Below are 12,775 nucleotides of genomic sequence, written 5' to 3'. Positions count from 1 at the left end.
CTTCAACAGCAATATTTTTCAGGACAAAATAGGACATAAAATAATAATTCAGAAAACCCCCAAACCAGCTCTGATGTAAGGACATATTTCTGAGTTAAAAGGAGAGGGCATGATTGCTTTTTGAAAGTTACTTTTGAGATCTGAAAAGAGGGAGGGGGAGTTTTATGTAATATAGGGAAAACTCTGGGCGCAGACAAGAAGGTGTAATAGAAGATTTGAAACTGGTAAGAGCGAAAAGAAGGACCAGATTCTGCGAAGGCTTTTGAATTCGAACAGTTCCCTATGGACTTGCATAAAGTTAGACTTCTGCTTTTGCAAAATCTTGGTCAAGAGATTTTGATTTTTGAGTGAGACATTTGAGTGCAAGGAATAGTGTAGAGAAAAGAGAGGTGGTGGTATGCAATGGGAGAACAAATATTTTCCTTTGAAATAAAACATGGTTCTCTCTGTTTTAAATTGAGGCGTGTATTCTGAATGCGTCCTGCTTCTATTGCAGGTTCTCTCTGGGGGCCGCGTCCTGGCGTTGACTAGCGTTCAGATCAGTGACACAGGAAAATACACATGTGTTGCAGTGAATGCCGCAGGCGAGAGTCAAAGAGATATTGATCTCAGAGTTTATGGTGAGATTTTCTGGCAGATTTCTATATTTTAAACGTCAAACTGTTTACAGAATTTTAATTAAATGCAAAATGGCCCAGATCTTGACCAATTGTTGAAGAAAAACAGTCCCAAACCATAAGAGGCCAAGTGATGAGAAGATGCATATGTATGCATGTATACATATGTATATGTATGCATGCACACACACATATCTCTGTGTTGTACTTGCATCAGTTTTCCAAATGAAGTCAAGCAGTTAGTTCCAAAGTCTTTTTGACTGAACTCGCGTGCAATTCGTCTTTCTTCCGAATTACTTATAACTTGTCTTAGACGCTCTTTTGTATTGCATTCTTAGAGGTCACTGGTGATATACAGATATCCAAAAGCATGACGTACTGCCAGGATGAATGCCAGGGAGCTTGTTGGTAGCAAATTTGCAGTTTCTCTGGACAACTGAGTGGTTTTGTACACCAGTGAAATGGGGATAAATGATGAACTACTATTTGTTTTAGAAATCTGATGGCACCAGATGTGGAGAGAGGGTTTTGGAATTGAAAAATCCTTGTGGTTTTGCTTTTGCTTTCAGGAGATCAATGGGGAGAAAACTCTTTTCAGTCTGCCAGCCTCCAGCTCTATGGCAACTGTAAGCAGAACTCTGGAAAATCATGCAAGCAGAGTTAGATGTTTGGATGGTTTGTAAGGCGAATAGGGACAGTTGGTGAGATTATTTGTTTTCAAGTCTGGCTTTCAGAATTGACTTCCTTGTAAATGCAGCATGGTTAGGATACTCTCAACGCAGATAACTTTTCATCTGCAACATGCAATTTAGAAAGTGAGGACTCTGGTATAATACACTCAAGGTTAAAATGGGCATAATGTTTTATGTGTAGAGCAAGGGATATCAAGGTACCTTTGGGAGTCTGAGGACAGGTGTGTATGTATACAAAACTGTAGAAACAGCGTGGATCTACTTACTGTTTCTTTTTTATCTTCTGGAACTTCTGTCCCTTTCAGCTAGGTAAAATTAAACAAGTTGGTTATAAGTTGTGTATGTTCAAAATTACTATTGTAATAGAAGCTGGCCAGGGTTGAACTCAGCTGCAGGGCCATCTTGAATGAGGTTGTCACCAAAAAGTTATATCAATCTTAGGACTTACCTCATATAGGTAGTCTAATTAAGAAGTTGCAGGAGGAAAATAATTAGAAACGCTGCTGGAGCTGGGATGGTTAGAAATGTGCAATGTGCTGGGCCAGTCTAGAAGATGGAAGAGTCCGGGTCACGTATAGTTCCCACGAGCATAACTGGATTAATTTTAAACCTTGTTCCTTCAAAAACAAACTCTTTACTGTCTGTTTTTCTATGTTTCATAAACTTAGTTTCCTTTTGAATGCTGTTCAGTTCGTTTGAGAGGAAAAGCAATTGGTGGAAAAATAATCGGAAATAAATTTGCCTTCTGCAGTAATGGGTCAGCTTCCAGTTTTCAGTTCCACAGCAGTTATAAAGAATCTAGGCCTTTTGTGAATTCTACAAAGAAAGTAAGATAAACAGATTTTTTTTTTTTTAGTTACTGTATTTCTTATCCACAGAGACCAGACTTTTTCCTAAATTATTTCCAAACTGTGAAATCAGCTGTTCTGCTAAGTACTTCGTCTGCAAAAAAAACAAAGCTATATTGTTAGTGTTATTTTTCAAAACTTCTTGAGAGCCGTACTGATGGTTTACCGAGTATCGCTTTGGGACATTTTATAATCTCAAATGTGCTAATTAATTCAATATCTTTTTGTTCAAAGTGAAGTCTGGAGTATTTCTCAGAGGCAATCCAAGTACTTCCCTTCTTCTTACCACCATGTTTTGTGCAATCAGACATGCAATTTCTGGAGTAATGGATTGCAAAGCTAAAAAGTGAAGGAAATGTGACAATAAAGGTTCTTGGCTGTGTTAAATTTTTTGTTGTGCAAACAGAATTAGTACATGCCAAACATAAAAACCTGACTGGATACGAATAGCCAGACCAAGTAATTCTTGCTAGAAGAGTTTTGATTTTCTAAATCTTTAGTTGAAAACCTAATATTGTATTAAGAGTTAAGAGTTTATGTTAAGAGCTTATTATGAAGGTGCTTGCTTTTTTTTTTTTGATGTGAAGAAAGGAAAGGGAACCAGGTTGCTTTAAGAAAATATGTCATTAAGGGCATGACCAAGAAGCCTCTTCTTGATCCAACTGCAGCAGCCCAGTAAGACCACCACCAGCTCTCTGTAGTTTGCTCTAGTTACTTCTGTTAGTGATGTCAGCTAAGCCACTTAACTTCCTGCGGTGTATGCGAGGAACACTCCCAAATTCTGTCTGACTGGCTGTGATTTGGAAGAGGTAACCTCCAGGACAGAGTCAGTAGTGAGCAGCAGTAATGCAGAGCAGTGATGGCCCACACGCTCCCATTTTCCAAGTCAGTGCATGTCTGAGACCTAAATACTTCAAAATTCTCAATGTGATAATGTTCTGGCAATAGCACAAAGCTGCCTAGGGAATCTCAGATAATTTCAGCCGACAATGAAAGAGCACACAGTTCCCAAAGGACATCCACTTTTGTGGTGAATACCGATACAAAGGCGTGAACGGTAAAACAGTTTTTGGTCGTTGACCTACTTTTAATTTAGCCTCATCTAGCCATGAACGCCAGGGAATACTGCTTACTTGCCATGTTCTAAGGTTTTGTTCTCAATCACTTTTCAGTTGCTTTATTTTTCTGACTGTGAAAAAACATTTTTTAAAATGAAGAAAAAAAGTGTACGTTTTCTTAATTCAAGAACAGCTAATAGACTTCTGTTTAATGCTCTGAAAGTATTTGTTTTCTACAGAGAAAACTTCCATTCCAAAAGCTGATTTTTCCACTCTAGAAATTTTGGAAATGTGTGAAAATGAGGTTACCACTCTAACTGTTGTGCAAATTTAAACATAGTGCTCAGTTCCAACTCTTGCAATAATTAGCTGGCAGATACCACACAAAACAAATGGACAATAATGTAATAGTAGATTATGACTTAATGATAATTAAGTCATTAACTCATTCAGATGACTAGACCTGTGTAAGTATGCATGTATTTGGCCATCTCTGGACAAATTTCTCTTCGAAGTATCAGTCACCCTGTCACTATCTAGAAGAGTTAAAGAATTTTTCAGCTTCTGGGTCAGCTAGTTGTCTTGAGAACCTTTTCACTCAATAGCTCAAAATTTTTTTTCTTGGTCTTTTTAGCTAGGATGTATTTCCTCATTCTCTATTTACTGTTGATTTTCTGTTCTACGTATATTTCAAATAATTTCCACTAGTCTTGGCTTATCTCTACGATTTCTCTGTAGCTGATGCTTCACTAGCACACATGTCATTTAAAGGATATTCGGTAATAACAATGATTGTGGTGCTTTCAGTGATATGAAGGAGACTTAAGTTGTGTGTGGAAAAGGTGCCATTCTCTTTTTGTTAAATGAAGAATATTAACCCCTGCAGTTTGTCTTACTCCGAGGAGTCTGTGATGCTCAAGGAGTCCTTGTTTTGATTTATTGCTCTAGTTCCACCGAACATAATGGGCGAGGAGCAGAACGTCTCTGTGCTCATGAGCCACGCAGTGGAGCTGCTCTGCCGGAGCAACGCTGTTCCACCACCCGTGCTGACATGGCTCAAGGATGGACGACCCTTGCTGAAGAAACCAGGTCTTAGCATCGCTGAAAACGGCAGCGTGCTGAGGGTAAATGAGGTCGTTAGGCTTCCGTGGTGATTGCTCCTGGGGAGTGCCATCATGCAGGCACTAGATCTGCTTTAGAGACTGGATAGCATCAGGCCCTCTGGTGCAAAAGAGTAATGGATGAGGATGGAAGGAGGCCCAGACACATAGATGTTGAAGTACAGATTTTGCAGCAGAACTGTATCGTTAATATTTAAGGATACAGAAGTAAAAGTTGAAAACTGAGCAGCCTCTCCCTGTACCATTTGTTTATAACTGTGTGAGAAGAAAAATCCAGAGTTCTCATTTTCTTTCTAGATTGAAGGAGTTCAAGTACAGGACACTGGCCGTTACACTTGTGAGGCGACAAACGTTGCTGGGAAAACTGAAAAGAACTATAATGTCAATGTTTGGGGTAAGATTTACTAAGAGTATTCCAAGTATGGAAACAGAGCTCAAAGAGAAGTTATGATGTGAGACACTCAAACCCTCTGTATTTCATAAACATTTAATTTCTTAGGCTCATGCAGAGAGACGTTATTATATTTGCTGTAATTTAACATTCCCAAGAAAGTGTGCACATTTTCCAAATGACTTCGGTTTGGTTCTAAATTAATACCTAGCAACTTCCTAGTGCGTTGTCAGGTTGTGTTTGCATACATGATAAAAGTTTAGAGCTGTAGCTAGTCGATTTTATATCCATAGCTCCTATTTGTGTACTCTAATACCATTTAGAGTAACCTCCAGCATTTTTAATTGCTGAAGCATGGAAATTCAGATAAACAAAAGCTAGGTAAAATAACTTTTATTTACTCTGCAAAGTTATCAGCAGTGAGTCATATACATGTTGAAATATGCCTTTTTCTACTATTGCAAATTAATTTATTGCTTTGAAATCAGAGATGGATTCAACTGGAATCAACGAATAGCTTTTATAATAATGAAGCTACAGCTTTTAGTTCTGAATCGTGTCATTACTTATTCAAAAGAAACTCTTCCAGTGTTGAAATTGGGGGGTAGATATTGTAGTATCGTACTAGACCACGTGACTTTCCCATGCTAAAGCATATGCACCCTTTACTGAACATTTCACCTTTGTCTCCCTAATTTCTCTCTCCTCTAGCTCCCCACCCAGATTTGGAAGACTTGTGCTGTTGCAAAGAACTTTTGGTGCTGGAGGGATCTGGCTTTGTTCTTTTGTGCAGTGAGACCAGTGGTATTTTGAGAGAAGGGATAATTTTTTGCTAGTTAGCAGCTTTGATGGAACTAGCTTAATAGAAACCAAAAATTGCCTGTGAAAGTCGTCTGTGGATAACTGTTTAGAATTACAGTCTTTGTTTACACCCAGAAAGCAGAAGTCCTGCCTGCCGTGTTTTTAAATTTTAAATCCAGGAAATATATCCTTCTGAGGATTGGTGAGCTCCTCAAAGCTAGCTCTGGTTCCAGGAACGAGTAGAATACAGCCCATGTGTTAAATGTAAGATGTGCCTCCTGAGAGAATGGCACAAACTTTTTGATTAGAAGCAGAAAAGCTGAAAGGTTGAAACCAGTATAGTACCATAAAAACCCTTGCAGTCAGTCTTTCTGAAACCCATACATCTGTTTGCTGCTTCGTAAAGAGTTAGCCTGAAGTTTCAAAAGGAAAAGCGCCCTACCATCATGTGCATTAGAAATGTGCTGGATAGGTTATTCACTAGTGAGCTTTTCTTCTCTAATTTCAGCCTACGTTCTCCGGTGCTTTTTTTTGTTCTATTTTCAAGTATTACGTACACTATTCTAATCTGAAGAAAATGGTTCCCCCACTTCAGGAAGGCGATTATCCCTTCTCCGGTGGTTGAACCAACATTGTTTAAGACCTTCAGAGTCAGAGTGAAAACAGAGTGGTCCCTTTTCCCTGCAACTGCTTTACAGCCACATAGTCGTTAAACAAAGCTGGCACTCTGCTACAGCAGGACAATCGGAGGGGTGGGATCCTGAGTGTTGGATGCAGCAACCAGTGGACTGCATTGCTGTAGGAGATACTCAAAGGAAAAACTGGTTGAATTTTAAAAGTCATTTTCAGACTAATGATGATATCTGTAGATTTATGAGCTAAGGCCATGAACTAGGCAGTCTTTTAGAGTCAGTTTACGTAACCCATAGCAACTGCTTTATAGTGTGAAGTCCCGTTCAAAAGCCAGCTATAAATGCAGCCTATGCCTACACCACACCTCAGAGGCTGGAAGGATAGGTGTACTCATTCCCAAGTATAGTATTCCCTGCCCAGGGTCTGGTTCACATCTCTGACAGATGTGGACAAGGAATTACAAGGAATGCAGTCCTTGTAATTCCTTTAGTGCACATTGGGACCAATTTGCACAAGGCTCAGCAGGGTCTTGCTGTTGTCTGATACCATTTTATTTCAAATGATGAAATTATTTGGCATTTCTTTTCAGTGCCACCAAGTATTTATGGCTCAGATGACATCTCTCAGCTGACAGTAATCGAAGGGAGCCTGATAAGCCTGATATGTGAGTCCAGTGGCATCCCACCACCCAGTCTTACCTGGAGAAAGAATGGTGAGTTACCATCTATTGTCCCTTTTATAAACAAATACAATAATTTTGACCTTGCCGTTTTTTTACTTTCTCCTGTGATCATTTTAGATAGCATTTTCCACAGGCATGCAGATATCTAAATGATCTCAATGCTAAGTAGCTTGAACTACAGTAGCAGATTATTCCCTTCTCTCTAAGTGACCTCTGCTTGGCTTAGGTCTCGTTATTCCTAAAGGTGTGCAAGGGAAGCACAGTGCAGAGATGCCTGAGCTGACTTCAAAATGGACAGTATGTATTTATACATGTTAGTGAAGCACTTATTCCCTCTGAATATGCTTATTTACTACAGTGCAGCAAGACTGCATCTAGACTTATTTAAGGGTCCCGGATGGCAAGGCTGTGAGTTGTTTTGAAGTACCGTGGTGCTGAGTTGGGGGTCTCTGTGGTCCACTGCGTGACATAGATGTGTCCTCTAGGTTCCTTTAAAATTTGCAGCCACGGCACACTGCCAAGTGATGAAAATACATCTAGTTGTAGTAATTGCTTTTGGGGATTTACTGAACTTGTCTCTTAGCTTAATATTGAGAGTAGTATGCATACTTTTTTGCTTTAGGGGTTAAAGTAATCGTTGACAAGTATCTTCTTAGGATTCAGTAGAACAAAGTAGCTATTTTTAACATCATCTCTTAAGTGTGGATACCGTCAGAGACAGAGGATTAGACAAAGTAAGATACCAAACTCTTCTTGTATGATAATTGCTGTGTTTTTAATCAGTCTTATCTGTCTATCCCTTTTTTCTACAGGGCACAATTCAGTGTGCTTCACGCCTACCTTAATTAATTTTCACTTGTGGAAAGAGTAGATTTTAATTTCAAAACACTTTTCCATTATATGAAATTTTCTGGGAAAATAAAGTTTATCAAGTTCTTTTTAAATCCTATCTCATGGAAGCAAAAAAGGCACAACGTGAGATGTTCCAGTAATGTGCAGCAAAGCCAAGGTGTATATACTTAAATGGCAAAAACTAAATTGAAACTATTTGAATGTCTAGAAAGGCAGTTAGAAAGTTGTGCAAATTTGAATGGTGCTAAATAGTCAGATTTCTCAGCATCTTTGAATTACAATATACTTGTTCATAGAGAGGATTTTGAAAGATGTAAGTGGGAAATGAAAGCTCAGCTTGTAAGAATTTTGAATGGTGCTTTTTTTCGGTCATGAAGTCTCCCCATGGTTTCTAAAGGTGAACAGAGGTGCCTAATCTTAGGTCTCGAAGTTTGAGAATTCTGTTGAGAGAATATAATATTATTTTCCTGAACTATGACTCTCATATTTCTGTTGAGGATTTCCTGGAAGGAAGGGTATGCACGTGTGCTGTGTGATATAAAATACACAGATGGTCCAGGGGTGTAGACTAAATTACATGTTTTTAAGGTATGCTGTACTGGCTGTGCTGGGTGAGACTGCTGCAAAGTGTATGTGCAATTTTGCTGAAAATGTTGAATTTGCTGCTCAGTGGAAGTGTCCGAGACTTTTTGGATGGGTGTAAGCCTGGATAGAGTTACTGTGCTTTTAGCTCAGGCAAGGCTGCTCTATGTCTTGAAGTCACCAACTGACATGAAAAATACTCAGAATATGCTAGCATGAAGTATCTGATGTCCAGGAAAGCTCCAATACAGCAGTTCTCACAATGACAACTGTGCATCCGAGTAATTTTTAAAAGATCCAGTGGACCACCTGAGCAAGCTCGTTACCATTCTCTCTGTTTTTATCTGAAAAACTGTCTCTTGCAGGCTCTCCACTGGTGGCTGACCTTTCAGGAAGAGTGAGGGTACTGTCTGGAGGCAGGCAGCTACAGATTTCGATTGCTGAAAAGTCTGATGTGGCGTCTTACACTTGTACGGCTTCAAACATAGCTGGAAACGCAAAGAAAGAATACAATTTGCAAGTATACGGTAGGTTACTGTGAAATATTCTGTTCATAGTTCACCAGTCTGATATAGACTCACGATAGGAAAGTTATCAGTATAGTAATGTTAAGCTGCAAGGTTTGCAAAAGTCTGGCTATGGGACATAAGTCTGCAGGGGACTTAGAGGGGAATGTTAAGTAATCACAGTTTTGACAATTTGGAGTTGGAGTTTGATCAAGATACTGCATATATGTGTTGAAAGTGGATTTGACCACAGATGGTTACAGGGGTGTGAAGCTTTCACGTTGTATGATGTTTCCTGCCACCAGACTTCAGTAGTGATGACAGCTAGTCAAGCTCAGATTTTCCACTTTTACTGCTAATCCTGTAGTTCAGTCCTGTAGTTCAGAAATGATAGGAAGTATTTTTAAATAATCCCATGAAAGGAAAATTCTCAGAAATCTGTATGAATTCACAGAATTTCAGGAAGTCTTTTTTATTTTAAATTTGCCTCATGTTTCCATTTTTAAAATTGCCTATAAGCTATGTTAAAAAAGTACTTAACTGGGATGGAGGGAAGCTTATCTGTCTTTTTGCAGCCCCGTGGAAAACGTTATGAATTGCAGAGTGCCCCCAGCTGAGTTGACAGAAGTAATCCACAATAACTGGTCTTTTATTAAAATGCTGGTCTGACAAACTTGGTTATTGTTCTGTTCAGATTCTGGTGAAGATCCCCAAATGTAGCATCTATTTGACTTCTGTTTCTTTTTCTTTTATAGTTCGCCCAACTATATTAAACGGTGGTAGCCACCCATCAGAAGTTATTGTCACCCAAGGAAATGAAGTTTCCTTGGAGTGCAAGGTTCAGGGTATTCCAGAACCAGCAATAACATGGATGAAGGATGGCCGTCCGTTGGTCAGTGGAAGGGACTTGGAAATACTTCATGATGGTCGTTTTCTTCAACTGAAAAATGCCCTGGTGTCAGACACTGGCCGCTATGTCTGCGTTGCTGTCAATGTGGCAGGGCTGTCTGACAGAAAATATGATTTAAACGTTCACGGTGAGTATGTAAGAAAAATGGAGTAGGCATATCAGAAAGAAATTAGGCCTTTAAGTTCACCCAAGGACATTCCAAAAAAATAGTTGTGTAGTTAAATATCCCAGTTACATCTATTGCAGGCTTTCTACATGGTGCAATTTGAATTGCAAATGTATTGTAAAAATCCAAGTCCCATTTTATAACTCCTAAACTCTTAATGCTGTCCCTGTTAATATCAGTCCCCCCCACAGTTGCTTCATCTCCCAAGAGAAGAAAACCAGGATATGGTATAGCGTTGTTTAATGCTGGGCTGAGTGTGGTGGTGTAGAATATTCCACTGTGGGAGACAGAAATCAAAGTTTAACCAAGAGCACCCTGCTAATGGCCCCTACCTAAAGACAGTTGCCCAAGGCTAGCCAGTACCTAATCATCAAATTCTCTCATTTTTGCCCTCTCAGAATAATGTGAGGATGGTACCCTCATCTATGATGCATTTCAGTCATTGGACTTGATAGCATTTATTACGGCATCACATTATGTTACAGCCACTTTGATTCAGAGTGGGACTTCTCCTGCATATGATTTTTTACCCTTCATCAAACACTGAATATCTGTGTTTTGAAAGGGTAAAGCCAAGAAAGAATGGGGCATTCAGGAGTCGCTGTGCCACCGAACCAGGAGAACGGATTACAGGGGTTTAGTGATGAGATTCTTCTGTAAATCCAGCTGTATCCCAGAGGTGTACGAGTAGCTCTGTATGGTGGGGGTACAGGTCAGGGCTTGCACTGAAGTCTTGAAAAGTGGGAAAGATTGATTAGCACTCAGGAATGGTGGGGGAGAGAAAAACGCAGGTTAGGATGGAAATAAACACAGGAACGCCACTGAAAACGAGAGGCCAGACTTACTAAGCAATTCCTTTAAATTTTTTTTTCTTTTTACTTGGAATATTGTGCTTTATTATTAAATTTCTGAGTATTGAGAAGAAACTTCAAACCTCTTCAATCTACTCAGAGGCTAGCGGCTTTCAATCAGTTATAGAAACCCAGGCTTTCTGTTTTGTAGTATGAGCTGCAGAACTGTTTCCAAAATGGGATTATTCCTACTGGGAAAGAAAAGCCAAAAATAAATTTATTGTAGTTATTCTGATCTGTGAAAGGAGTTTTCTCTCCATTAGAAAAAGCGTGCAATTCTGTCAGCATTATGATTTTCCATAGTGTTTCATTGGATATTGGAAATTACAGTTAGTGTGGAGTGGACAGAGCTATCATAAACTGTTATTCATTAGGGATCTTAAGCCATAAAATAATAGTAGTGATAGAATTGATTAACTTAGAATTAACTTAGAATTAATAAGTTAGAATTAACTAAGATACTTTTGCCTTCTAGCTTTGTGAGACCTTTAATTTTTCCTTGCAGTTCCACAATAAAAGTTTGTCATGAATTTAATAAATGTCTCAGTTTTGTAGCTCCTCACTTATCAGGCCTGTCTTAACTTCAGTGAATTCTTTTTTGGATGACAGAATGTTTTGAGACAAAAAGTAATTTTTATTTGGCCTGAAGCGTGGGTTTTCTTTACTTTTGTTCTGTAGTACCCCCCAGCATCGCTGGTGACTTGCAGATGCCTGAAAACATCAGCATTGTGGAGAAAAATCCCATCTCGCTGATTTGTGAAGCTTCAGGAATTCCCCTGCCCTCAATAACATGGCTCAAGAATGGATGGCCTGTCACTGCAAACAGCTCAGTGAGGATCCTCTCAGGTACAAGAAACATTTAAGCTGTAGGAGGGTTTTTTTTTGGTTTTTTTTGATTTAAGGGATGTTAGTGAAGGGCGCTCTGCATCTGTAGAGCAGGCATTTTACATGAGTGAAAGTTTGATTCAATGATCTGTAAAGATAACAATAAAAAAGAAACCATTATCCAGCACCAAGCTCTTCAGCAAATGGAATCGCACTGGCTGGCGTGGCTGATCAATAGCTAACATAAACTATTTAAGTTTTTACCAAACTTTACTTGTAGAGGGCAAAGGTATGGTGACTATTTGGGCATATGGTCTGTGATATGGAATAAACCATAATGCTGGCTGTTCGTATATATTGGTCCAATGCTTATTTCCAGAAATAATCAGATAGTGACATCTTACTTTGTCAGTGCTGGAATGTATGAAGCGTAAGAGTGCATTAGCTCTCTCACTTCATTAGTTTTCCCCACCTCCTCCTCTTCGTACTTGTTTTTCCCTTTAAGGATTAAAAAATCTGGGAGAGAATGAATGCATATGACAGTGAATAAAATGCACCTTGAATATCTGTGGATCTGTTTATAAAAACAATTGGAAACTTATTCATGAGCCTCAGAAATTAATGCATGTAAATATTGCCTGGCCTTGGAGCTGAATGAATCTGATCTTCAGAATATCTCCTTATAGAAGCCAAAAAAGGCAGTCAGTCAAGGACAGCGCGGAACGGTTCATTGGCAAGAATAGTACAAAATGCAACAGATCGAGGGAGACTTATGATGGGCAGGCAGAGAAACAGATCCCGTTCATCATGGATCTTGACTTCCAAGCTGGAGTTACCTACAAAGAACTAGTCCAGATGCCTCTAATGCCAGCAGTAATTGACTGAGGTGTCCAAAATAGGAAGGGCTCAGTACATGGTCCTGTAAACCACAGTTCTCCAGGACTGCAAGGAAGGGAGAGTGCTTGACAGGCAGCTGCCATCGTCTTAAAGCTTTGTCTTTACAGTAGGAAATTTTGTTAGCAGCCCTTCAGATAGCAAATGGAAGATATATACCAAGCAGGCAGTAAGTTTTGCATTGACTTTATTTGTTTGGGGATCAGCTTTTTGGACTGTGTCAAAGTAATTAAGTATCCAGTTACCACTGAGATGTAAAGACAAAACCTGAGATGTTTCTCTGATCTTGGCTCTGCTACTCAGAGCAGAGAGGGCATCCCATGAGAATATGTTCTGATGAAATTTC

The 12,775-nt window shown here is 39.3% G+C and overlaps 1 protein-coding gene across 3 annotated transcripts in view; it reads left to right on the top strand.

Moving 5' to 3' along the window:
* The window catches only part of HMCN1 (hemicentin 1), a 189,191-nt gene that overhangs the window by 107,320 nt on the left and 69,096 nt on the right, over nt 1-12,775 (top strand). For all 3 annotated transcript variants that reach the window (XM_026101129.2, XM_026101130.2, XM_026101128.2), the window contains exons 40-46: nt 497-620; nt 4,164-4,339; nt 4,634-4,730; nt 6,751-6,873; nt 8,643-8,804; nt 9,539-9,820; nt 11,389-11,556. In XM_026101129.2, the coding sequence (XP_025956914.2) occupies nt 497-620; nt 4,164-4,339; nt 4,634-4,730; nt 6,751-6,873; nt 8,643-8,804; nt 9,539-9,820; nt 11,389-11,556 (1,132 nt within the window). The remainder of the gene's footprint in view (nt 1-496; nt 621-4,163; nt 4,340-4,633; nt 4,731-6,750; nt 6,874-8,642; nt 8,805-9,538; nt 9,821-11,388; nt 11,557-12,775) is intronic.

The sequence above is a fragment of the Dromaius novaehollandiae genome, chromosome 8 (assembly GCF_036370855.1).
Source record: "Dromaius novaehollandiae isolate bDroNov1 chromosome 8, bDroNov1.hap1, whole genome shotgun sequence".
NCBI classification, from domain to species: domain Eukaryota; kingdom Metazoa; phylum Chordata; class Aves; order Casuariiformes; family Dromaiidae; genus Dromaius; species Dromaius novaehollandiae.
This window is presented reverse-complemented; position numbering and strand designations above follow the sequence as displayed.